Source organism: Pseudophryne corroboree, chromosome 11, assembly GCF_028390025.1.
Source record: "Pseudophryne corroboree isolate aPseCor3 chromosome 11, aPseCor3.hap2, whole genome shotgun sequence".
Taxonomy (NCBI): domain Eukaryota; kingdom Metazoa; phylum Chordata; class Amphibia; order Anura; family Myobatrachidae; genus Pseudophryne; species Pseudophryne corroboree.
Genome location: NC_086454.1, coordinates 17187623 through 17215571, shown reverse-complemented (window position 1 = coordinate 17215571; position 27949 = coordinate 17187623). Strand labels below are relative to the sequence as shown.

At 48.2% G+C, this 27949-nt stretch overlaps 1 protein-coding gene across 1 annotated transcript in view; it reads right to left on the bottom strand.

The window, feature by feature from the left end:
* The window catches only part of HSD17B12 (hydroxysteroid 17-beta dehydrogenase 12), a 158515-nt gene that overhangs the window by 10326 nt on the left and 120240 nt on the right, over positions 1–27949 (bottom strand). Inside the window, exon 7 of the mRNA XM_063944154.1 lies at positions 7193–7258. Within this exon, the coding sequence (XP_063800224.1) occupies positions 7193–7258 (66 nt within the window). The remainder of the gene's footprint in view (positions 1–7192; positions 7259–27949) is intronic.

The window sequence follows — 27949 nt, the reverse complement described above, 5'->3', positions numbered from 1 at the left end:
GTACTTTAAAAAAAAGTGGAAACAGACCGATTACTCCCATCTGCAAGCCTAAAAAACACCTGTCCCACTCATAAAGCACCCCAATATACCTGTCCCATACCTTGAACCCCAATTTCCATCACTTTTTACTTTTTCACCCCGAAAATGACATGTCATTATTGGCCAATTAAAAATAATTAAAAACTTCAACGTGCCTAATTAGTCATAAAGGGGGGTGTCCCAGGAGTTCTGTACCATATCCAAAAAATTTTACCTTAAAATAGTGACTTTTCCCAACTTTTCACCTGCTTCAGAGAAGGTGAAGTGAAATTAGTGAAAACATGATCACCGATACATTTTCCAGGATAATGGAATAGGCTGTAATTGCATTTCACGTGAAAAGTCCGGTTTTTCACGTGAAAAGTCCGTTATCACTGCTAATTGAATATGGCCCTTAGAATTGGTCGATATGACCCATTTGGTTTCTGGATTAGAAACAGATTGGAGTAATACCCCTGTCCCTTTTGTGATGGAGGTACTGGGACAATCACACCTGACTGCAGTAATTTTTGGACTGCTTCTTGCAGGGCATTGGCCTTCGACTCTATACGAGACGGGCTGGTGCAAAAAAATCTTTGAGGAGGCTGCCTCCTGAATGGGAACCCATACCCCTGAGATACTACCTTCTGCACCCAGGCATCTGTTGTTGACTGTTGCCATGTGTGTGCAAATTGCAGGAGTCGGCCCCCAACCCTGGAATCCTCCAGGCGGAGGCCCGTCTCTTCAGGCTGAGGGCTTTTGTTCAGGTTTGGAAGCTGGCTTTTTGCTAGCCCACTGCTTCTTACCCCTGCATTTAAACTGGGGTTGTTTAGGCTCCTCTTTACCTTTCGCTTTGCTTTGCCAGCGAAATGAGCGAAATTTTAAACCCTTGGACTTAGGGTTGTAGGTAGCCGGTAATCTGACCTTCTTCGATTCAGCCTCTGACTCTAGGATATCCGATAAAGGTTTTCCAAATAATATATTACCCACGAAAGGCAATGCTTCCAATTCCTTCTTGGACTCCGCATCTGCCTTCCAGGTCCGTAGCCAAACTGCTCTGCGAGCGACTACTGCCAGGGCTGAAGCTTTAGAAGCAACAGTGCCTACATCAATGGCTGCTTCTTCTAAATACTGGGCAGATTGTCTTAAACGGCAAAGACGATCCTCTTGCTCCCTAGTAGGATAGGGGATGTCAATCTCTAGTTCCTCTATCCATTCGCCCATTGCCTTTGCTACCCAGGCCGAAGCCATAGCAGGTCTCACCACTGCACCCATAAGAGAGAAAATATTTTTCAATAGGCTCTCTACCCTCCTGTCTGTGACATCATTCAAAGAGGTAGATGACAGTGGCAAAGCAGATTTGTGCACGAGTCGCAGAACATGTGCATCTACTTTTGGAGGAACTTCTCTCTTCGAACAATCTCCAGCAGGAAATGGATAATAAGAATCCCATCTCCTAGGAATCTTATACTTTTTACCGGGCGCTGCCCAAGACTCATCCATCATTTCCGTCAATTCCTCTGACGCTGGAAATTCAGCTTTCACTGACTTTGTTCGTTTGAATACAGGTGCTTTTGCTTTTAACGCTGTCTTGGCTGGTTCTTCCAGAGAAAGCACAGCCTTCACTGCATTAATAAGTTCAGCTACATCTTCTGAACTAAAGCTCTGCGACTGATCATCATACGGAGTTGAATCTATTGTTTCCGCATCATCATCCGATGTATCCTCTTGTGTAGTCTGCCATACAGACGTATCTGTCTTAGTCTTACCTACCCCTTGGTTGCTTGTAGAGGCTACTGGAACCAAACCATAGGAAGGGAGCTGCATGTATGGGTTCATAGTGTAACCTAACCCTTGAGGTGGTGCTACTGGAGCTAACCTGTCCGCTATTGAAGACAGAGTCTTTGCGAACATATTCCATGGTGGCTCTACTGGAGGTTGAACTAACTCCTGTTTTTTACTTCGCTGAAAAGCGAAACAGTTTGCACACAAACCCTCATAAGTGACCAATTGAATCATATCAATTACCCCTGACTTACAAGATAAGCATGTTAGGGCTATGGGAGTGCTTGACAAATTCTCCTCATCACTTTTGCCGCTCACAGACATTTTTTCTGATATTGACTACACAATTTTGTGACTGAACCACACCCTATAATCAGTATATAGAGGTGAAATCAATCTGACCACAGTGCACCTGATTTGAGGGTCAGAACAGGACTGACATTACACAGAAAAGTCAGCACACATACTAGCAGTCAGTCACATGTTAAAGCATTAGACATTGTCATATGAGAATACAACCTCCATAATAACTTATACATAAGTAGGAAAATTGTACTTCTGTTTAACTGGTTCTTTTTCAACATAACATGCAGAAAACACAGTAATATACAGGTCTCATATGCAATAGGTACTAAAAATTAACAGTGCACACTGAGAAGTAGAAGGAATTTTTAGTACTGTATACCCTGCCTCCAGGGAGCGGGATACAGGGAGACTCACCACACTTCCATATCCAAGCAAAGACGCTCGAAAGACGCTGAGTGGATTCAGACGCTACTGGTGTACACTGCCGCTCTTGGTAACTGATAACGGACACGGACGCTCACCAACGGACGCTGAGCGACTCCACGTGCATGCAGACACTAAAGGCCTGCGACTCGGTCTGGGCGGGTTTATATCCAGTGTACACAACCGCAGCGTCTAAGCTGCGACCGAGTACCCTCGTGGTAGCGTCCGAGCCGGAAGTGAGGTCATTCAGTTCATGAAACGAGAGACCCGCGGGAACTGGCCATGAACTCGGAGGAGGGACGGCCAGGAGAGCGTCTGAAACCCCCTGTTGACTTAAACTCCCAGGATCGCGGCCTCACCTAGTCCTGGCGCCTATGATCCCCGGAGCGTAGCGCTGTCACACTCGAGATGTTCGGCGCATCAACACGCTGTTTGTAGTCTCCACCAAATCAGCGTAGCTGTGTCCTGACCCCTCTAGTAAGAGGAAGTCCATATACTCACTGTCTCCCCATGCTCCGGCCACAGCCTGGTAACGTCTGCTGGACCTGCTAGAGCATCCGACATAGACGCCCGTCGAGACAGCACTGTACCGCGAAGGTAAGCGTTGTTGCGACCCGGTGAGGAGTTGTTGGAGCGACTCTTTCTAATACACGTTTAAGACGCTGTTAAGAGAAGTCGCTCAAACCAAAACAGTAAGTCTATAAAAATAAAGTAATGAAAACTTGAGGCTGCTTTCACAGCAGCCCTGTGACCATGCGGCTTCCTGCCGCACCAAGCAAAAAACTGATCTGACTGAGTCAGTGGGGGGGACTATATAGTGGAGGCCCCAATGCATCCTGGGAGGCCAGAAAGCTCGTGACCGTGTTGGTGCCATTTTCGCTGTCGCTCGACAATATCCCAATGTTATCCTGTGGATAATCCTGTGGACCCAGCCAGAGAAATATACTTGTCGTAGCGCGGTAGATAAATAAGTATATGAAGGAGAAATCTATTTAAAACAAAGGTCTGACACTAGCAAATTAAATGGTGTCCTAATAGAGCGGCCTCATTCAGTACAGAGAGACTACATACATGAACAGCTAATAGAGGATTCCAGAGCTGAGAGGCCACGATACTGCAGTCACTCACATCAGCCCCTGCCCCAGTGGAGCTTACAATCTATATTCCCTATCACATGTGCACGCACATATACACTAAAGTTCATTTTTGTCACAAGCCAATTACCCTACCAGTATGTTTTTGGAGTGTAGGAAGAAACTAGAGCACCCAGAGGAAACCCACGCAAGCATGTGGAGAACATATAAACTCCACACAAACCAAGCCTTGGTGGGGTTCAAATCTCAGTGCTGTGAGCCACCAAGCTAACCACTGCATTGAACTCCATCTCAATCGGCATCTAAAAGAGCAATGGCTCCCTCCATTCAAGTTATAAAGCCAGATTTATATAACTGACGGAATAAAAAAGAAATAAAAAAAAAAATCGAGTGTTTGAGTGGAATGCAGTACACCATTTTAGACACAAGGTGGCAGTAAGTTTACCAACAGTTTATTAGGAACCCTGGCTGTTACGTCAGGGGGGGGGGGGGGGGGGGGGGGCTGGCAGTGGATCTCGCTGCTGAGAATGCCCATTTACCGCTGACACGGCAGCATTATGCGTATTCCGCCAGCTGCTTTGTTAAGAGTGATGGTTTTAAGAGAGGAGGCTCATAAAAGATAAGACAGTAAACTACAAATATAAAACGGGGACAAGAAACTTTGTGTATCAGTTATAAAGCACAGTCTATGCAGCTCTCTATAATCTGTAATAAAGGGATGGGATGGAGAGGGGGCAGTGTGAGCGAGAGAGGAGCAGAGTTCCTGGGAAGAGGTACAGCTGTAGAGGAATTCTACAGGTTCAGGAGACATAGATTCAGCTGCTGATGTGACGGTGAGGAAGTCATTAGTTATTTCTGAGAGTCTGGACCCCGCGTTGGGCTACAGCCAGACTGCAGAGAGTCTAGTAGGGAGTTGTAGGTTTCATATCTATTTACCACTGCCCTTATTTATCAATGAGTGATAAATTTCACTGTGAGTGATAAATTGCATCAGCCAATGAGCTCCTGTCATTTTTCAAACACAGTCTGTAACACGGCAATTAGGAGCTGATTGGCTGGGGCAATTTATCACTCACTGATAAATAAGGGCACATATGTTTAACACAGGGGATGTCAGATTCCTGGACAGCAGAATATTACAACTGGAAGGGTCACATATCTCCAGATTTACAGCAGCCGGAGATCTTTGTTCTCAAATCATCAAATCAGCTGCTCAGAGAAGCCTATAGCTGTTGAGGGTAGGCACAACATACTGGGGCTAGGTAACATTCCACTTCGGAAGTCGTGCAGACATTTAACATTCCGGTGTCACATGTGTACAGGGAATACCTTGTGGAAGGAATTACCACCGACCGTGAACAGCGCAGTATCCGACAACGGGTGTTTAATGAACGTGACCAGCGGCGTCTGGCCAGAATTGTCCGTGGTAACAGACAGTTTTGGGGAATTATTTTCATTCAGAGATTGAGGGGGGGGGGGGGGGGGTGGGGTCACATTTGGGGCTATATACCTGTGAGGTCAGGTAAATAGTTAAAAACAGCCAATTTCATAGCTCTACCATGGTGTAATGTGTATATGGGCCTCAATCATTGTGTTACTTACTAAGGGGCTCTACTGTGTGAAGTAATTTGTATAAGGGGCTCTACTGTGTGGCATAATGTGTATAAAGGGTAGTACTAATGTGAATTGGTACTATTCCATGCACCTTCCTAATGAAGGCATTGTTTATTTATTATTACCAGTTATTTATATAGTGCACACATATGCATGGGGAGAATATACAAACTCCACAAAGTTAGGGCCATGGTGGAAATCAAACCCATGACCTCAGTGCTGTGGGGCAGTAATGCTAACCATTACACCATCCGTACTGCCATGCCCCTATATTGTTGTTGCAAGCCTTTGGCATGCACTGACACGATTTAAAACATTGGGGGCAGAAAAAGGAAACTTTCGCTCTGAGCTCCATGAGGTTTAGAACCAGCCCTGTCACCAATTTAGGATTTTTAAATATTGTTTCTTTTCAAATGTAATATGTCACCACATGTTAGCTAGGCACCCAATTCAGTGGAGGGGGGCGCCAAAACATACCCTTGCTCCGGGCACCATGGCTCCTAGCTACACCTCTGCTTGCATCCTACACTCTAAATGCGGAAAATATAGGGGTAACTTTGGTGGAAAAAGATTTGGGGGTGCTCATAGATAACAGGCTTAATAACCGTACACAATGCCAAAATGCAGCATAGAAGGCAAGTAAAGTGCTTGCGTGCATAAAACGGGGCATTGAGAAGAGGGATGAGGATGTAATCCTGTCTCTGTACAAATCATTGGTTCACCCGCACCTGGAATATTGTGTTCAGTTTTGGGCACCGTATTATAAAAAAAAGATATCGGGGAACTAGAAAGGGTTCAAAGGAGAGCTACTAAATTGAATAAAGGGTTAGAGACCCTGGAGTATGAGGAAAGGCTTACTAGGTTAAATATGTATACACATCTAAGAGGAGACTTTATTATTATCTTCATATATGTAAAGGGGCACTATAAGGAGTTAGCAGCGGATTTGTTTATCAAAAGCACTCAGTATAGGACACGTGGGCACTCATTGAGGCTAGAGGAGAGAAAATTCCGTATACAACACAGGAAAGGGTTCTTCACGGTAAGGGCAATAAAGATTTAACCATTACTTCAGCAGGTGCATTATAATATGAACAGCTTAACACAGAATACAGGTTGAACCCAAAGGGCATTTTGCCTCTTTTCAACCTCACCGACTATGTAACTATGTAAGTGCATAGTGGGCCAGATTAGCTGCAATAGCAAGAACGTGAGCACAAACCTGTACGCAAGACATAGAACAGCAAAGGTGTAAAACAAGTGCTGTATAGAACACGCAAGAGGCGTAATACACGGATGCACCAGTGTACGAGGTGGGAGCGGACAAGCAGACAAAAAGACACAGAGGGCCCCACTCGTGGAAATATCTTATTTATATGGTACCTCAAGGTGTCCGCAATACCGTACAGAGCAGATACATAATTATACTCCTATATATACACACAATAGCAGGAAAACAATATAATGATCCAAGAGTGACGAGAGAGGGTGAAGAGGAGAGAGAGAGAGGAAGAGGGGAGAGAGAGAGAGGGAGAGAGAGAGAGAGAGAGAGAGAGAGAGGAAGAGGAGAGAGAGAGGAAGAGGGGAGAGAGAGAGGAAGAGGAGAGAGAGGAAGAGGGGAGAGAGAGGAAGAGGAGAGAGAGGAGAGTGAAGAGAAGAGAGAAGAGAAAGATAAAAGTGTGTGTCTGTATATATATATATATATATATATATATATATATATATACACACACATACATACATACATACATACATACACATATACATATATATATACATATACACACACACACACACACTCACACACATACACAACTACGAGGCTGCGACGGGGAGGGGGCGTCACACACTCCGGAGAACCAGAATGTGATCTCCCTGTTGCCTAGACAGCAGCTGATGTTGGGGAAAGCAGACAATAACAGGCTTCCTCTGCAGCGACGCACCACACTCACCTGCACGGTGACCCCCTTACTCTGGTACTCAGCATGCAGACCCCGGGAGAAGAAATCCACAAACGCCTGGCGGAGGGAAGGAGAGAGGACAGGAGTTAGTGGTATCAGTGACGTATCAGTGTGAAATACCTACAATGAAAATCTAGACGGTCAAAATACCGACATTTACATGTCAACCGGTCAAAAAGTCGACACAAGTTTTTTGTTGTGTTTTTGTGTGTATGTTGACACCTAGTACCGCGTGCCCTCGCATGACTCGCTGCGCTCGGCACTCTATTATGTTCCCCCTCCAGGTCCACTGGGATGGTAAAGTATCAACAAGTAGGTTTCAATGAAAAAAAATCATGAAAAACTCATGTAGACTTTTCGACCTGTTGACATTTTAAATGTAGGTATTTTAACCGTGCCGGCATTTTTACCGTCCGTCAATGGTTCTAAAGATTTTGATTGTAGGTAAATTGACAGCATCCCAGTAACGTTCTCTTATTATTTACAAGCAGAACAATAGTATTATCACATAACTACACTCAGTGGGGAAGTGGCGACAACTAGGGAGGCCAATCCCGGGCCGTTTTTTCAATCCCGGGATTCGGGATTGAAAAACGGCCGATCCCGGGATTCCCGGGATTGCAGTAGGAATCAGTGAAGGTTGTAGGGAGCAGCGCTGGAGGGAGGGTGTAGGTAGTGGAGCGGGAGGGAGGGTGTAGGTAGTGGAGCGGGAGGGAGGGTGTAGGTAGCGGTGCGGGAGGGAGGGTGTAGGTAGTGGTGCGGGAGGGAGGGTGTAGGTAGCGGTGCGGGAGGGAGGGTATAGGTAGCGGTGCGGGAGGCTTGGTAGCGGTGCGGGAGGGAGGAAGGCTGTAGGGGGCACTGACTACACGGAGGGAGGGTGTAGGTAGTGGAGCGGGAGGGAGGGTGTAGGTAGCAGTGCGGGAGGGTTGGTAGCGGCACGGGAGGGAGGAAGGCTGTAGGGGGCACTCACTGCACGGAGAGAGGGTGTAGGTAGCGGCACGGGAGGGAGGAAGGCTGTAGGGGGCACTGACTGCACGGAGGGAGGGTGTAGGTAGTGGAGCGGGAGGGAGGGTGTAGGTAGTGGAGCGGGAGGGAGGGTGTAGGTAGTGGAGCGGGAGGGAGGGTTGGTAGCGGCACGGGAGGGAGGAAGGCTGTAGGGGGCACTGACTGCACGGAGGGAGGGTGTAGGTAGTGGAGCGGGAGGGAGGGTGTAGTTAGTGGGGAGGGAGGGTGTAGGTAGTGGAGCGGGAGGGAGGGTTGGTAGCGGCGCGGGAGGGAGGAAGGCTGTAGGGAGCACTGACTGCATGGAGGGAGGGTGTAGGTAGTGGTGCGGGAGGGAGGGTGTAGGTAGCAGTGCGGGAGGGAGGGTGTAGGTAGCGGTGCAGGAGGGTTGGTAGCCCCGCGGGAGGGAGGAAGGCTGTAGGGAGCACTGACTGCACGGAGGGAGGGTGGGTGTAAGTAATACTACTTACTATTAGGCGGGCGGCAACCATGGACACACTGAACGTAGCGGCATTTCAAATGAAGCGCCGGCCGCCAGCCAATCAGAGCTGGCGGACCGGCAGCCAATCAGGGAAGCGGCTGCAGCAGTCGCTCCTGATTGGCTGCGCAGCTGCGGCAGCTTCCCTGATTGGCTGCCGTCTGCCAGCTCTGATTGGCTGGCGCCCGGCGCTACATTTGAAGTGACACCGCGTTCAGCTTGTCCATGGCTGCCGCCCGCCTAATATTAGTAAGTAATATTACTTAAACCCACCCTCCCGCATATGCGCAATGTAATCCCTTGAATCCCGGCATTTTTGGGCCCAAATCCCGGGATCCCGCCTATCTCGATCCCAGGATTGGCCTCTAGCGACAACACTGAGATAAACAAATAAATGGCTTCTCCAAAAGAAAAAAAATAGACGTTATGGTAAGAATTTACCGTTGATAACGTGATTTCTCTTATGTTCACAGGTATCCACAGGATAACATTGGGATATGGTTGAGCGACAGCGGAAATGGCACCAACACGGTCACAAGCTTTCTGGCCTCCCAGGATGCATTGGGGCCTCCACTATATAGTCCCGCCCACTGACTCAGTCAAATCAGTTCTTTCCACAGCGATTTAGGCAGGAGCATCAGGTAGAAACCTATTTAGGCGATAAGAACACACATGCACACCCTTCCATACAAGAAGGAAGAGGTTTAGTGATTGTCTAGATCCTCAAATCAGGTGCGTCAGGGTGGGACCCCTGTGGATACCTGTGGACATAAGAGAAATCACGTTATCAACGGTAAGTTCTTACCATAACGTCTATTTCTCTGGCTGGGTCCACAGAATTATCCACAGGATAACATTGGGATTCCCAAAGCCAATTTTAGTGGTGGGGACGCTCCTGATTACACAGGACCACCTTTCGCCCGAAGTCTGAGTCATGAGAGGCAAAAGTATCCAAGGCATAATGTCTAATGAATGTGTTTATGGAAGACCATGTGGCTGCCTTACAAATCTGTTCTGCAGAAGCACCCTGCTGTGCTGCCCAAGAAGGACCTACCTTACGTGTAGAGTGAGCAGAGACATTAGCCGGAGTAGGGAGATCTGCATGAGAATAAGCTTCTGATATTACAATTCGGAGCCATCTTGCGAGCGTCTGTTTACTAGCAGGCCATCCTTTCTATGAAATCCGTAGAGGATGAAGAGAGAATCTGTTTTCCTGATGGCACTAGTACGATCTATGTAGATTCTTAATGCTCGGACTACGTTCAGCGACGCTTCTCCCGCAGATAGTCCCGATACCTGAAAAGCTGGGACTACAATCTCTTCATTCAGGTGAAACTTTGAAACCACCTTCGGAAGATAACCAGATCTAGTTCTGAGAACTGCTCTGTCTGGGAAAAAACTTAGGAAAGGAGACTTGCACAATAACGCTCCTAAATCTGACACTCTTCTGGCTGACGCCATTGCCAGTAGAAAAAGTACTTTAGCCGTTAACCATTTAAGATCTGCTCTCTTAAGTGGTTCGAACGGAGGTCCCTGAAGGAATCTAAGAACTAGATTCAAATCCCAGGGAGCTGCAGGAGGAACAAATGGAGGTTGAATATGTACAACTCCCTGAAAGTAAGTACGTACACCCTTTAAATCGGCAATCTTTCGCTGAAACCATACAGTTAACGCTGAGACTTGTTTAGACGAGACGCCATAAGGTCTATCTCCGGTAGACCCCATCTGTTCACTATTGTCTGAAACACTTCTGGGTGTAGTGCCCATTCGGTTTCCTGAATGCTGTGTCGACTGAGAAAATCCGCTTCCCAGTTCAGTACACCTGGGACAAACACTGCTGACAATGCTGGGAGATGAAGTTCTGCCCATCTTAGAATGGGAATTACTTCCTCCATCAGTCTCTTGCTGTGAGTTCCTCCTTGATGATTGAGGTACGCGCTACTGCTGTCGCATTGTCTGAGCGAATCTGGACCGGTCTTCCTTGCAGACTGTCCTTTGCCTGAACTAGAGCCATATAAATGGCCCTTATCTCCAACAGATTTATTGGCAGGCGACTTTCCCTTACGGTCCATTTTCCCAGGAACCAAAGGCTTCAGGGTATCGCCCCCCAGCCTTGCAGGCTGGCATCTGTTGTCAGGACTTGCCATTATTTTATCCAAAAGGGTCTCCCCTTGTTTAAATGGTCTGTCTGTAGCCACCACGCTAGAGACCTTTTTACGTTTACTGGAAACTTTATCATCTTCTTTTTTATTCGTCTGATGATTTCCGTTCCATTTGGTCAGAATAAGGTGCTGCAATGGTCTGGAGTGAAATTGCGCATATTGCACCATGTCGAAGGTTGATACCATCAGACCCAACAGTCGCATTGCTGCATGGACTGACATTGTCTGGGCGTGCAACGCTTCCTGAGCCATGACCTGCACCTTGACTATCTTTTTCTCAGGCAAGAGAACTCTCTGTAGGTCTGAATCCAATATGGGCCCCAAATGAACCATCCGCTGTGACGGATTCAGAGACGACTTTTCCCAATTAATGAGCCACCCGTGTCTCTGTAAACAAACTATTGTCTGTTGAAGATGGCTCAAAAGTAACTCCTGCGATTGTGCTAAGATTAACAGGTCGTCGAGGTATGGGAATATTCTTATCCCGTTTGCGCAGACAAGCTGCCATAACCACCATAATTTTGGTAAACACCCTGGGTGCTGTTGCTAGCCCAAAGGGCAAAGCTTGGAACTGAAAATGTTCCTGGAGGATGGCAAACCTGAGGTAACACTGATGAGACAGTGCTATAGGCACATGTAGGTAAGCACAGGGCCGTTTCTAGACAATTTGGCTCCCAGTGCGAGATTTCAAAATGCGCCTCCCCCCCCCCCCCCCCATTGCTATAAAAAAAAAAATTGCGTGCCCCCCCCCCATATAGCTATAAAAAGAAAAGGCATGCACGCGCCAAAGACGCGCGCGCTCCCGACAAGGGTGTGTGGCCTGATTAAAATGGGCGTGGTCTCATTAAAGTGGGCGTGACCTCATCTGATATCATCACGCCCACCACAGGGGGGAAAAATAAAAATAAAAAAGTCCCCATTTTACACATTACAGCAGGCAAGTGTCCCCATTTTACACAGCGCGGCAGGCAGGTGTCCCCATTTTACACAGTGCGGCAGGCAGGTATCCCCATTTTACACAGTGCGGCAGAAAGGTATCCCCATTTTATACAGTGCGGCAGGCAGGTATCCCCATTTTACACAGCGCGGCAGGCACGTGCCCCCATTTTACACAGTACGGCAGGCAGGTGTCCCCATTTTACACAGTGCGGCAGGCAGATATCCCCATTTTACACAGTACGCAGGCAGGTGCCCCCATTTTACACAGTGCGGCAGGCAGATATCCCCATTTTACACAGTGCGGCAGGCAGGTATCCCCATTTTACACAGTACGGCAGGCAGATATCCCCATTTTACGCAGTACGCAGGCAGGTGCCCCCATTTTACACAGTACGCAGGCAGGTGCCCCCATTTTACACAGTGCAGCAGGCAGATATCCCCATTTTACACAGTGCGGCAGGCAGGTGCCCCCATTTTACACAGTGCGACAGGCAGGTATCCCCATTTTACACAGTGCGGCAGGCAGGTATCCCCATTTTACACAGTGCGGCAGGCAGGTGTCAAGTGGGGGGGGGGGGAAGGGGGAGAGAGAGAGGTAGAGATAATACTTACATCTTCCCGCTCTTCGGGTCCGGCCGCCTCACGTTTCTCGCGCCGGCCGCCTCCTCCTTCCAGGCTTATCTCCTCTCCTCCCTCTTCCCGAGCGCTCCTGCTTGGGGGGCGGGGCTTCGCGGAATGACGCGTTTGCGTCGTGACGTCACGACGCAAACGCGTCATTCCGCGAAACTCTGCCCCCCGAGCAGGAGCGCCCGGGAAGAGGGAGGAGAGGAGATAAGGACACAAAGTGCCGCGGCGGGCGCCCCGTGCGGTTGCACGGCTCACCCGCCGCTAGAAACGGCACTGGGTAAGCATCCCGTACATCCAGAGATACCATGTAATCGCCTGGTTCCATAGCCAACATTATGGAGCGTAACGTCTCCATGTGGAACCTTGGGATCCAAATGTATTTGTTCAACATTTTCAGATTGAGAATTGGTCGAAATGACCCATTTGGCTTCTGGATCAGAAATAGATTGGAGTAAACAGGAGTAAATAGATTGGACACAGGGGTGTCCCCTTTGTGATGGCGGTACTGGGACAATCACACCTGACTGCAGTAATTTCTGGACTGCTTCTTGCAGGGCATTGGCCTTCGACTCGAGACAGGCTGGTGCAAAAAAATCTTTGAGGAGGCTGCCTCCTGAATGGGAACCCATACCCCTGAGATACCACCTTCTGCACCCAAGCATCTGTTGTCGACTGTTGCCATATGTGTGCAAAATGAAGGAGTAGGCCCCCAAACCTGGAATCCTCCAGGCGGAGGCCCGTCTCCTCAGTCTGATTGTTTCTGTTCAGGCTTGGAAGCTGGCTTTTTGGTAGCCCACTGCTTCCTACCCCTGGTTTTGAACTGGGGTTGCTTAGACTCCTCTTTAGCCTTAGCTGTGCCTTGCCATCGAAATGGCCGAAACTTTGAACCCCTAGACTTAGGGTTATAACTAGTCGGAAATCTGACCTTCGACTCAGCTTCCGATTCTAGAATGTCTGAAAATCGTATCCCAAACAATATATTACCAATGAAAGGTAATGCTTCCAATTTCTTCTTGGATTCTGCATCTGCTTTCCAAGTACGCAGCCAAACTGCTCTACGAGCGGCTACCGTCAAGGCTGATGCTCTAGAAGCGATTGTACCCATGTCATTTGCCGCTTCTTCCAAGTATTGGGTAGATTGTCTTAAACGGCTTAAATGATACTCTTGCTCCCTATTAGGAGGAGAGGTCATTCTCTAGTTCCTCTATCCATTCGCCCATTGCCTTTGCTATCCAGGCCGAAGCCATAGCAGGTCTCACCACTGCTCCTGCGAAAGAAAATATATTTTTCAAGAAGCTATCTACCCTTCTGTCTGTGACATCATTTAGAGAGGTAGATGACAGTGGTAAAGCAGAGTTATGCACAAGTCGCAGAACATGTGCATCTACTTTTGGAGGAACTTCTCTTTTCGAACAATCCGCAGCTGGAAATGGATAATAAGAATCCCATCTTTTCGGAATCTTATACTTTTTACTGGGCATCGCCCAAGATTCTTCTATCATTTCCGTCAGCTCATCTGCTGCGGGAATTCAGCTTTAACTGCTTTTGCTCGTTTAAACACAGGTGCTTTAGACTTTGACACTGTTTTGGCTGGCTCTTCCAAAGAGAGAACAGCCTTCACAGCATCAATAAGTTCAGCTACATCCTCTGAACTAAAACTCTGCGACTGATCATCATACGGACTATTTGAATATACTGTATCATCATCTGTCGTATCATCTTGTGTAGTCTGCCACATAGACGCATCGGTCTCAGTCTTACCTGTCCCTTGGTTACTTGTAGAGGCTACTGGAACCAAGCCGTAGGGAGGGAGCTGCATGTATGGGTTAATAGTGTAACCTAACCCTTGAGGTGGTGCTACCGGAGTTAACCTGTCCGCTATTTAAGATAAAGTCTTTGCGAACATATTCCATGGTGGCTCTGTTGGTGGTTGAACAAACTCCTGTTTTTTACTTTGCTGAAAAGCAAACCGTTCGCACACAACCCCTCATAAGTGACCAATTGGTCCATACCAATTACCCCTGTCTTACAAGATAAGCATGTTAGGGATGTAGGAGTGCCTGATAAATTCTCCTCGTCACTTTTGCCGCTCACAGACATGGTAATAATCTGTTAATGACTACACAATTTGTGACTGAAAATCACCTATATATGGATATACAGAAGTGAGATCAATCTGACCACAACCGTGCACCTGAATTGAGGGTCAGAACAGGACTGACAACATAGAAAAGTCAGCACACTTACTAGCAGTCAGTCACATGTTAAGGCATTAGATATTGTCATATGAGAATACAACCCCCATAACAACTTACAAGTAAGTAGGAAAATTGTACTTCTGTTTTTCACTGTTTTTCTCAAACATCACATGCAGAAACCCCAGTAATTATACACATCTCATATGCAATATGTACTAAAAATTAAACAATTCAAACTAACAAGTAGAGAGAATTTTTAGTACTGTATACCCTGCCTCCAGAGAGCGGGATACAGGGAGACTCACCACACTTCCATATCCAAGCAAATGCGCTCGTAAGACGCAGAGTGGATTCAGACGCTACTGATGTATACTACCGCTCCGGATAACCGATAACGGACACAGTCGCTCACTGACGGACACGGACGCTCAGCGACTTCCACGTGTATGCAGACGCTAAGGGCTGCGACTCGGTCTAGGCGGGATCTCTAGTGTACACAATCGCAGCGTCTAAGCTGCGACTGAGAACCCTCTCGGTAGCGTCTGAGACGGAAGTGAGGTCATTCAGTTCATGGACGGGAGACGCGCGGAAACTGGTCATGAACTCGGAGGAGGGACGGCCAGGAGAGCGTCTGAATCCCCACGTTGACTTAAACTCCCAGGATCGCAGCCTCTGCCTAGTCCTGGCGCCTATGATCCCTAGAGCGTAGCGCTGTCGCACTCGAGATGTTCGGCGCATCAACACACTGTTTGTAGTCTCCACCAATACAGTGTAGCTGTGTCCTGACCCCTCTAGTAAGAGGAAATCCATATACTTACCTTCCCCCCATGCTCCGGCCACAGCCTGGTTACGTCTGCTGGACCTGCTAGAACATCCCACACAGACGCCCGTCGAGACAGCACTGTACCGCGTAGGTAAGCGTTGTTGCGACCCGGTGGGGAGTTGTTGGAGCGGCTCTTTCCAGTATGCGTTTAAGACGCTGTTAAGAAAAGTCGCTCTAAACATAGGAAGTCTATTAAAATAACATAATAAAAGCTTGAGGCCGCTTTACAACAGCAGCCCTGTGACCATGCGGCTTCCTGCCGCACCAAGCAAAAAACTGATTTGACTGAGTCAGTGGGCGGGACTATATGGGGAAGCTCCGATGCATCCTGGGAGGTCAGAAAGCTCGTGACCGTGTTGGTGCCATTTCCGCTGTCGCTCAACCATATCCCAATGTTATCCTGTGGATAATCCTGTGGACCCAGCCAGAGGAAAAAAATAATAATTATACAAAAAACAAAAAGTCAAAATCTGCAGCGCCTGTAACTCCAGCTGACGTTAGGAGCGCGATTTTCCTCTAACGTCTCTACAGCCCACACAGTGCACAGGACTATGCATCATCCCATAGCATCTGCTGGGTGCAGGTGATCTGGGAGTCCCTACAGTACCTGCACCTGTTTTACTCCCACATATAGAGATGTGTCCTCATGCACCCAGCCGCAATACGCCATGCGGCACGACTGAGCCGCAGTGGGCAGTGTACATTTTCTTTACATTTTGCATTTTATTTGCACTGCAGACGCTGTGAACAGCCGCTCACAGAGTACCAGGGATGCAGAGCTGCTACTTCATTGGTTTTACACACATACCAAGCCACAGATGAAGCACAACAGAACTTGGCGTCGGGAAAAAGCCACTGCATGGTAGCGCTGTGTGCACAGACTGATACTCCGCTGCACGCAGAGGTACAAACGTGGCATATCCCACTGATCATTGTACGCCTGCAGTGCCGTTCTGTCGCTGCCAGTTGTTTTCTATGAGGGTAATTCAGACCTGATCGCTAGGGTGCGTTTTTTGCAACCCTGCGATCAGATAGTCGCCGCCTACAGGGGGAGGGGTAAAGTGCTGTGCAGGTGTGCGTTTGCTTTTGTAGCAGAGCTGCACAAACTGCCTCTCCTCAGCCCAGGACTTACTCTGCCGCTGCGATTGTTTGCTGCTGATCGTGGCCGGAGCGGACGTCAGACACCCTCCATGAAAATGCCTGATCCCTCCTGCTTTTTTCCGGACAATCCTGTAAAACGGTCAGTGGCCACCCACAAATGGTCACTTCCTGTCAATCACCTTCCGATCGCTTTTTTCGCTGTTGTCCATCGCACCCGCGCATTGCGGAGCATACGCAGTTCAGATCTGATCGTCCACTGTGCGAAAAACGCACAGCGTGATCAGGTCTGAATTACCCCCTATATGCGAACAGGATGCACATTTTGAGCGAAAGAGACGCGTGTATGAGGACACGAGATTTTTAGAGGTAGTTAAATGGAAAAAAATAGGATTTTAATTACCTACCGGTAAATCCTTTTCTCTTAGTCCGTAGAGGATGCTGGGGATGCTTCAAGAACCATGGGGTATAGACGGGATCCGCAGGAGACATGGGCACTTTAAGACTTTAAATTGGTGTGAACTGGCTCCTCCCTCTATGCACCTCCTCCAGACTCCAGTTATAGGAACTGTGCCCAGGGAGACGGACATTTAGTGGAAAAGGATTTATTTAATTATTTTAAAACTAAGGTGAGATACATACCAGCTCACACCTCAAACACGCCGTACAACATGGCATCCAACAACAACGCATGCAACGGCATGACCAACAACAGTCACAGATTGACTGAACTCAATGCAACATGAGCGTAACTACAACCAAACTGCAGATACAGCCCGCACTGGGACGGGCGCCCAGCATCCTCTACGGACTAAGAGAAAAGGATTTACCGGTAGGTATTAAAATCCTATTTTCTCATACGTCCTAGAGGATGCTGAGGATGCTTCAAGAACCATGGGGTTTATACCAAAGCTCTAGAACGGGCGGGAAAGTGCGGATGACTCTGCAGCACCGATTGACCAAACAAAAGTTCCTCCTCAGCCAGGGTATCAAACTTGTAAAACCTCACAAAGGTGTTTGATCCTGACCAAGTAGCAGCTCGGCAAAGTTGTAACGCACAGACTCCACGGGCAGCCGCCCAGGATGAGCCCACCTTCCTGGTAGAATGGGCTTTTACAGATTTTGGTAACGGCAAACCTACCGTAGAATGAGACTGCTGAATCGTATTACAAATCCAGCGCGCAATAGTCTGCTTAGAAGCAGGAGCCCCAATCTTGTTGGGAGCACACAGGACAAACAGACCCTCTGTTTTCCTAATCTGAGCCGTTCTGGCGACATAGATCTTCAAAGCTCTGACCACATCAAGAGACTTTGAATCCGCCAAGGCATCAGTAGCCACTGGCACCACAATAGGCTGGTTCACGTGAAATGATGAAACCACTTTCGGTAGAAATTGCAGACAAGTTCTCAACTCCGCCCTATCAGCATGGAAGATTAAATAGGGGCTTTTGTGAGACAAAGCCACCAACTCAGATACCCGCCTTGCGGATGCCAAGGCCAACAACATGACTACTTTCAAAGTAAGGAATTTCAACTCAACCTTACGTAAAGGTTCAAACAAATGAGATTGCAGGAACTGCAAAACCACATTAAGATCACATGGTGCCACAGGAGGCACAAATGGAGGTTGGATGTGCAGCACGCCTTTCACGAAGGTCTGAACTTCTGGAAGGGAGGCCAATTCTTTCTGAAGAAAGATCGACAAGGCCGAAATCTGTACTTTAATAGAGCCTAACTTTAGGCCCGCATATACACCTGCTTGTAGAAAATGGAGCAAGCGCCCCAGGTGAAATTCTTCCGTAGGAGCCTTCTTGGATTCACACCAAGATACATTTTCTCCAAATACGGTGGTAATGCTTTGCCGTTACTTCTCTTCTAGCCTGAAGAAGTGTGGGAATGACTTCACTGGGAATACCCTTTCGGGCTAGGATTTGGCGTTCAACCGCCACGCCATCAAACGCAGCCGCGGTAAGTCCTGATACACGCACGGTCCTTGTTGTAACAGGTCCTCCCGTAGCGGAAGAGGCCAGGGATCCTTCCATGAGCAACTCCTGAAGATCTGGATACCAGGCCCTCCTTGGCCAGTCTGGAACAATGAGTATCGCCTGAACCCTTGTTCTTCTTATAATCTTTAACACCTTTGGAATGAGTGCAAGTGGAGGGAATACATAGACCGACGGAAACACCCACGGTGTCACTAGGGCGTACACCGCTATCGCTTGAGGGTCCCTTGACCTGGAACAATATCTCTGAAGTTTCTTGTTGAGGCGGGACGCCATCATGTCTACTTGAGGAACTCCCCAACGACTTGTCACTTCTGCAAAGACCTCTTGATGAAGATGCCACTCTCCTGGATGGAGATCGTGTCTGCTGAGGAAGTCTGCTTCCCAGTTGTCCACTCCTGGAATGAAGACTGCTGACACAGCGCTGGCATGTCTTTCCGCCCAGCGAAGAATCTTCGTGGCATCTGCCATCGCCGCTCTGCTCCTTGTTCCGCCCTGGCGGTTTATGTACGCCACTGCTGTCACGTTGTCTGACTGAATCAAGACAGGCAGATCTCGAAGAAGATGTTCTGCTTGCAGAATGCCGTTGTAAATGGCCCTTAACTCCAGAATGTTTATGTGTAGACAAGCTTCCTGGCTTGACCACTTTCCCTGAAAGTTTCTTCCCTGTGTGACCGCTCCCCAGCCTTGGAGGCTTGCATCTGTGGTCACCAGGATCCAATCCTGAATCCCGAACCTGCGTCCCTCCAGAAGGTGAGAACTGTGCAGCCACCACAGAAGGGAGATTCTGGTCCTGGGAGATAGAATTATTTTCCGGTGCATGTCCAGGTGAGACCCAGACCACTGGTCCAACAGGTCCCACTGAAACACCCTGGCATGGAACCTGCCATACGGAATGGCCTCGTAGGCCGCCACCATCTTCCACAGCAACCGAGTGCATTGAAGAACTGACACCTTTGCTGGTTTCAGAATCTGTTTTACCATGTTCTGTATTCCCAGAGCTTTTTCCACTGGAAGAAAAACTCTCTGCAATTCTGTATCCAGAATCATACCCAGGAACGACAGCCGTGTCGTCGGATCCAACTGTGATTTTGGCAAATTCAGGAGCCAACCATGTTGTTGCAGAATCGTCAGTAAAAGGGCAACATTTTTCAGCAATCGCTCCTTGGATCTCGCCTTTATGAGGAGATCGTCCAAGTACAGGATAATTGTGATTCCCTGCTTGCGCAGGAGAACCATCATTTCCGCCATTACTTTGGTGAAAATCCTCGGAGCCGTGGACAGACCAAACGGCAACGTCTGAAATTGGTAATGACAATCCTGAACAGCAAATCTCAGATAAGCCTGATGTGGAGGATATATGGGGACGTGTAAGTAGGCATCCTTTATGTCGACAGACACCATAAAATCCCCCTCCTCCAGACTGGAGATCACTGCTCGGAGAGATTCCATCTTGAATTTGAATTTCTTTAGAAAGAAATTGAGGGATTTTAGGTTCAGAATCGGTCTGACTGAGCCATCCGACTTCGGGACAACGAACAGGCTCGAATAAAAATCCTTCCCCCTGTTGTGACGGGGGCACCGTGACAATTACTTGACTTTGACACAACTTTAATATCACAGTGCTTACTACCTCCCTTTCTAGAAGAGAAGCTGGCAAGGCCGATTTGAAAAATCGGTGAGGGGGCACGTCTTGAAACTCTAACCTGTATCCTTGGGTTACTATTTCTACTATCCAAGGATCCAGGTCCGAGTGCACCCAGACCTGACCGAAGAGTTGGAGACGTGCCCCCACCGGTGTGGACTCCCGCAGAGGAGCCCCAGTGTCATGCGGTGGATTTGGTAGAAGCCGGAGAGGACTTCTGCTCTTGGGAACTTGCCACAGCCTGTGACCTTTTTCCCCTTCCTCTTCCCCTCGCAGCAAGGAAGGAGGACCCTCGTCCTTTCTTAAATTTATTGGGCCGAAAGGACTGCATCTGATAGTGAGGCGTTTTCTTCTGCTGTGCAGGAACATAAGGTAAAAATGAAGACTTACCCGCGGTAGCCGTAGACACCAGGTCAGTGAGGCCGTCACCAAACAAGACCCTACCGTTAAACGTCAGCATTCCATTGATGAATCCACAATGCCCTTCTAGCCGAGACAGCCACGGCATTGGCCCTTGATCCCAAAAGGCCAATATCCCTAACAGCTTCTTTTAAATATGCTGCAGCGTCCCTGATATGACCCAGAGTCAAAAGCACGCTATCCCTGTCTAGGGTATCTACCACAGATGACAAGTTATCTGCCCACTTTTCAATAGCGCTACTCACCCATGCCGAAGCAACGGCAGGCCCGAGGAGCGACCCTATAGTGACAAATGGATTTTAGTGTATTTTCCTGCTTACGATCCGCAGGATCTTTTAGGGCTGCCGTGTCAGGAGACGGAAGCGCCACCTTTTTGGATAGACGCGATAAAGCTTTGTCTACCGTGGGGGTTGACTCCCACCTTTCCCTGTCCCCAGAGGGGAACGGATATGCCACTGGAATTCTGTATCTTCTTGTCAGGATTTTCCCAAGCCTTTTCAAAAAGTGCGTTCAGTTCATGAGAGGGAGGAAACGTTACCTCAGGTTTCTTTCCTTTAAACATACAGACCCTTGTATCAGGAACAGCAGGGTCCTCTGTATGCAACACTTCTTTTATCGCCACAATCATGTACTGAATACTCTTAGCCAGTTTTGGATTTAATCTGGCATCACTATAGTCGACACTGGAATCAGAGTCCGTGTCGGTATCTGTATCAGCTATCTGGGTAAATGCACGTTTTTGTGACCCCGAAGGGGTCTGGGCTTGTGACAAAGCATCCTCCATGGATTTCCTCCATGTCTGGTTCTTAGACTCAGATTTATCAAATCTCTTAGTCAACCGAGTCACATTTGCATTTAAAACACTTAACATATTTACCCAATCATCCATCGGCGGTGCCGACACGGTCACTCAGTATTTTCTGTCCCCACTCCAGCCTCCTCCTGGGAAGAGCACTCAGCCTCAGACATGTCAACACACACGTACCGACACCCACAACCACACTGGGGCTATAGGAGACAGACCCACAACAAAGCCTGTAAGAGAGACAGAAGGAGTTCTGCCAGCTGACAACACAGCACCTATCCCGGTACTGAAGCGAGTAAAAAGACTGCCCAGACCTGTTAGTGCTTTAAAAAAAAAAAAAAAAAATTATATATATATATATATATATATATATATATATATATATGTATATATATGTATATATATATATATATATATATATATATATATATATGTATATATATGTATATATATGTATATATATATATATGTATATGTATATATATGTATATATATATATATATATATATATATATATATATATATATATATATATATATATAAATAAACAATTTTAGCACAAACTCCGTTGTGCCCCCCCCCCATTTTGCACCCTGTTACTTGTACAGCAGTGTGGAGGTCAGGGCCAGCGTCTCTGCAGCTTCTGTGAAGAGAAAATGGCGCTGGTCAGAGCTGTGAGGGCTAAGCCACGCCCCCTACATGGCGCGCTTCAGTCCCGCTTAAATTTTATACTTATACTGGCGGGGGTCCCTTAACTAGTGCCCAGGCACTGTTTTCACTTTTGCCAGTGCCATTTGAGGGTCCAATGCTGCCCAGGGCGCGCGCCCCCCCCCCCCTGCGCCCTGCGGTGCCATGTTATGTGTGGGAGCATGGCACGCAGCGCGACCGCTGTGCGGTACCTCAAATGCCGTCTTCTGCTGTCACTGAAGTCTTCTGATCTTCCTATACTCACCCGGCTTCTGTCTTCTGGCTCTGTGAGGGGGGTGACGGCGCGGCTCCGGGAACAAGCAGCTAGGCGTACCGTAGTGATCGAACCCTCTGGAGCTAATGGTGTCCAGTAGCCTAAGAAGCAGAGCCCTTGAACTCAGAAGAAGTAGGTCTGACTTCTCTCCCCTCAGCCCCACGATGCAGGGAGCCTGTTGCCAGCGGTGCTCCCTGAAAATAACAAACCTAAGTCTTTTTTCTGAGAAACTCTGGAGAGCTCCTCAGTGTGCATCCAGTCTCACTGGGCACAGAATCTAACTGGAGTCTGGTGGAGGGGCATAGAGGGAGGAGCCAGTTCACACCCATTCAAAGTCTTATAGTGTGCCCATGTCTCCTGCGGATCCCGTCTATACCCCATGGTTCTTGAAGCATCCCCAGCATCCTCTAGGACGTATGAGAAATAGGCTTTTAATTACCTACCGGCAATTCCTTTTCTCGTAGCCCGTAGGGGATACTGGGAATCCATTAAGTACCATGGGGTATAGACGATCCACTAGGAGCCTTGGGCACTATAGAATTTGATAGTGTGTGCTGGCTTCTCCCTCTATGCCCCTTCTACCAGACTCAGTCTAGGAAACTGTGCCCGAGGAGACGGACATACTTTGAGAGAAGGATAGATAAGGATAGTGGTGAGATTTCGAACCAGCACAACCAGAACAAGAGCAAAGCCATGCTAACCAAACTTGCAAACATGTACAGCAACAGCTGAACCAAACAACATTACTTAACCAAGTAACAGCGCAGGTAGAACAAAGCACCGGGCGGGCACCCAATATCCCCTACGGACTACGAGAAAAGGATTTACTGGTAGGTAATTAAAATCCTATTTTCTCTTACGTCCTAGGGGATACTGGGATCCATTTAGTACCATGGGGATGTACCAAAGCTCCCAAACCGGGTGTGAGAGTGCGGAGGTTCCTGCAGAACTGAATGGCCTCTGAGGACCTTCAGTTTGGTCAAAGTATCGAACTTGTAGAACTTAGCAAACGTGTTCGAACCTGACCAAGTAGCTGCTCGGCAGAGCTGTAAAGCCGAGACACCCCGGGCAGCTGCCCAAGAGGAACCCACCGACCTAGTAGAGTGGGCTTGAACAGATTTCGGAATTGGCAAACCTGCCGTGGAATAAGCATGCTGGATAGTGAGCCTGATCCAGCGTGCAATTGGCTGCTTTGAAGCAGGACACCCAATCTTGCTGGCATCATAGAGAACTAACAGCGAGTCTGATTTCCTGCGACGAGCAGTTCTCTTTACATACACCTTCAAAGCCCTCACAACATACAAAAAGACTGAAGTCGCAGATGTGTCCGTAACAACCGGAACCACAATAGGTTGGTTTATGTGAAATGCGGACACCACCTAAGGAAAGAATTGCTGACAAGTCCTGAGTTCAGTTCTGTCCTCATGGAAAATTAGGCAGGGGCTCTTGTAAGACAACGCCCCCAACTCCGACACGTCTTGCTGAAGCCAAGGTCAACAGCGTGATGGTCTTCCACATAAGGTACTTTACGTCTACCTCCTGTAACGGTTCAAACCAGTCCGATTGGAGGAACTGCAGCACCAAACTGAGATCCCAAAACGCTGTGGGAGGCACAAAGAGAGGTTGGATGTGCAGAACACCTTTCAAGAACGTCAGAACCTCAGGGAGAGAAGCTAATTGTTTCTGAAAGAAAATAGACCAGGCCGAAATCTGGACTTTTATGGAGCCTAGACGTAGGCCCGCATCTACTCCCAACTGCAGAAAAAGCAGGAAACGTCCCTGATGAAATTCCACCAAAAAATATTGTCTGCTCTCACACCAAGAGACATATTTCCTTCAGATACGGTGGTAACGTTTAGACGTTACCACCTTTCTGGCTTGGATCATAGTCGGGAAGACCTTGTCAGGAATCCCTCTCCTGGCTAGAATCAGCAGTTCAACTTCCATGCCGTTAAACGTAGCCGCGGTAAGTCTTGATAGTCAAAACGGGCCCTGTTGCAGAAGATCCTCGCAAAGAGGTAGAAGCCACGGATCTTCGAGGAGCATCTCGAGAAGATCCGCATACCAGGCCCTTCGTGGCCAGTCCAGAGCAATGAGGATTGCTGGAACCTTTTCCCTTTTTATTCTTTTTAAAATTCTTGGGATCAGAGGAAATGGGTAGACCCACTGAGTTGTCAGAGCGTCTACAGCCACTGCTTGTGGGTCTCTCGACCTGGAACAATACCGCTTGAGCTTCTTGTTGAGTCGAGAGGCCATCATGTCGATTTGTGGATATCCCCACCGACGTGTCAATCACTGGAACACCTCCGGGTGAAGGCCCCATTCCCCAGGGTGCAGGTCGTGTCTGCTGAGGAAGTCTGCTTCCCTGTTGTCTACTCTGTCTGACCAGGCTCAGTCTCTATTCTCTGAAGGTCATCTTGCTAAGACTGACTTAGTCCTGGATCCAGGAGCGCCCGCGATCAAACGTAAGTAAATACTGTTGATGCGTTGGACCACAACATTACATTTAACTACTGGTGTCGCATTCCGTTCTTGTTTGGGGTAAGGTGTATTCAGCCACACGTGTCGCTGTATTGTGCGCATAACGTGTCGGCGTGTATACGCAACGTATATACACATTTTAGAGGTTATATGCATATGATTAACGGCCGCAGCGGCTCATACCATAGTGTGATTAGGTATTGCTTTTCCTTGTAATTTAAATGAACTTAACAGTACCACAAACAGGTTGGAGTAATAACCCTTGATTTTTAGGTGAGGTGGAACTGGAACAATGACATTTGTTTGCACCAATTTGTGAATGGCTTCCTGTAGGATAGCACTTTGTCAGCAAAGCTGGTAAGCCGGATTTGAAGAATCTGTGAGGTGGGAGTTCCTGAAACTCCAGTCTGTACCCCTGGGCAACAATATCTTTTACCCAGGGATCTAGGCATGAAGACGACCAGACATGACGGAAATCTTTTAGTCTCACTCCCAGCTGCCCTATCTCCAGGCTGGGAGGTCCACCGTCATGCTGAAGACTTGGAGGAAGCAGAACCTGGTTTCTGTTCCTGTAAACCTGTTGGTGCAGGTTTTCAAGATTTCCCCCGACCTCCTCTAAAGAAAGTGGAAGGGGGTTTGGACTTTTTAACTTTCGTGGTCCGAAAGGACTGCATTGTAGATGTAGGATAAGATTTCCTAGTCGATGTTTTTGCTGAGGGAAGGAAGGTTGACTTACCCGCAGTTGCCGTGGAGATCCACGCATCCAATGCATCCCCAAACAGAGCCGGACCTGTGAAGGGTAGGTTCTCCACACTTTTCTTGGGTTCTGCATTTGCAGACCATTGGCGCAGCCAGAGTCCTCTGCGTGCTGAGACAGCCATGGAAGAAGCCCTTGCATTAAGCAGGCCAAGGTCCTTCATGTCTTCTACCATGAAACCAGCAGAATCCTGTATGTGACGTAACAATTCAATGTCACTCCTATCCATAGTATCTAATTCCTCTAGTAATGTGCCTGACCACTTTACTATGGCTTTAGAAATCCACGCACAAGCAATAGTGGGTCTTAAAGCTACGCCTGTAGCAGTGTAAAGTGATTTGAGCGTAGTCTCAATTTTGCGGTCAGCCGGCTCTTTCAAAGCGGTTGAACCAGGGACAGGTAAAACCACCTTTTTAGACAACCTAGATACAGAAGAGTCTACTATAGGCGGGTTTTCCAACTTTTTCCTGTCCTCTTCAGGGAAAGGAAAAGCAATGAAAACGCTTTTTGGGATCTGGAATTTTCTCTCTGGGTTTTCCTAGGATTTTTCAAACAAGGAGTTTAACTCTTTAGACGCAGGGAAGGGAAGGGAGGATTTCTTATTTTCTGTAAAGTAAGCCTCCTCTACCTGCTCAGGTACTTTCTCAATAATGTGTAAAATGTCCCTAATGGCCTCAATCATTAGTTGCACCCCCTTAGCCAGGGATGCATCTCCCCCCTGCATATCCCCATCACCGTCCCCTGTATCAGAGTCGGTATCCGTGTCAGCTTGCATTATCTGGGCAAGAGCACGCTTTTTCGGGTATGTAGTAGGGGTCCTAGATCAGGTAGTGGGAGCTGAATATTTCAAACCCTCTACAGATTTCCTCAAAACCTGCGTTTCTCTCTCATTATGTGACATCCTAGAGGAGATCTGGGATATCATTCCCTTTATAAAATCCACCCATGGGGGCTCTGATTCAGAAGGCTGGGAAAGCACATTGCAGTCCTGAGTACATGGAATAGACTCCTCAGGAGAAGATAAACACTCTGCAGCACAGGACACAGAGTCCTTAGACATGGTAATGTAGACACACACACACACACACACACACAGGAAAATGTCAGACACAGTTTCCCCCAGAGTACCTTCAGAGAGTCGCAGAGTATAAGGAGCCAGCCACACAGCGCCCCAGTAAACAGTTAATATAAAAGCCTGGCGCTGACTGAGTAACCTTAACAGGGTAATCAGTTCTATAATCACTCTCCCCCCTGTCCATAACACCCTGGTACCGCAGAGGTATGCTGGAGTTACGTGGAGGGCTGCGCTCCCTGTCAGCGTCTCTGATGATGAACTGCAGGGAGAAAATGGCGCTGGTAAGTACTGGATCCGCTCTGAGGAGAAGCCCGCCCCCTGTAATGGCGCGTCTTCCCGCACTTATTGTATTATACTGGCCTGAGGTATTTTTTCGCTAAAAGCGGGATTAGCCCCTGTGTAGGGCGATTGCGCTGGCCCAGGACGCACCTCACAGCGCCGTACACAGTGTGCCGCTGAGCCTTCCGGAGCACAGCCTGTCAGAGCTGCGCTCCCACCCTTGTGCAGTCATTCCCGCCGGCGACCCGCTCTCCGGGCCGCCGGCGCTGTAATCACCACTCTTCTTTTTTCTGGCTCTGTTAGGAGGTGGCGGCCGTGCTGCGGGAGTGAGCGGTCGCCTCGTGGGCTTGCGATCAGCACCCTCAGGAGCTCAGTGTCCTGTCAGCGGAGATAGAGAACCATTAACTTCTAGAGTTGGTTCCTACTCCCCCCCCTAAGTCCCACGAAGCAGGGAGGCTGTTGCCAGCAGCCTGCCTGTACCTAACTAACTCCGATAATAATAAAACTAGAAAAACTCCTAGGAGCTCCCCTAGCTGTGACCGGCTCCGGGTTGCGGTCGTTCGGTCGACATGTATTAGGTCGACAAGTATTGGGTCGACCACTAAAGGTCGACATGGTGTCTAGGTCGACAGGTCAAAAGGTCGACACAAGTTATTCACGATTTTCTTTGACCTTTTTCATACTTTACGATCCACGTGGACTACTAATGGGAACGGTAACCTGTGCCAAGCGCAGCGGTAGCAGAGCGAGGCACCTTGCCTGAAGCATGGCGAGCGAAAACGACACCAAAAAAAGTTTTTAAAAAAACTCATGTTGACATTTTGACCTGTCGACCTTGCACATGTCAACCTAACGACCCTGTCGACCTAGTGCATGCCGACCTTTAGTGGTCGACACAATGCATGTCGACCTAATGTGTGTCGACCCAACGACCCATACCACCGGCTCCTCCGGGCACATTTTCTAAACCGAGTCTGGTAGGAGGGGCATAGAGG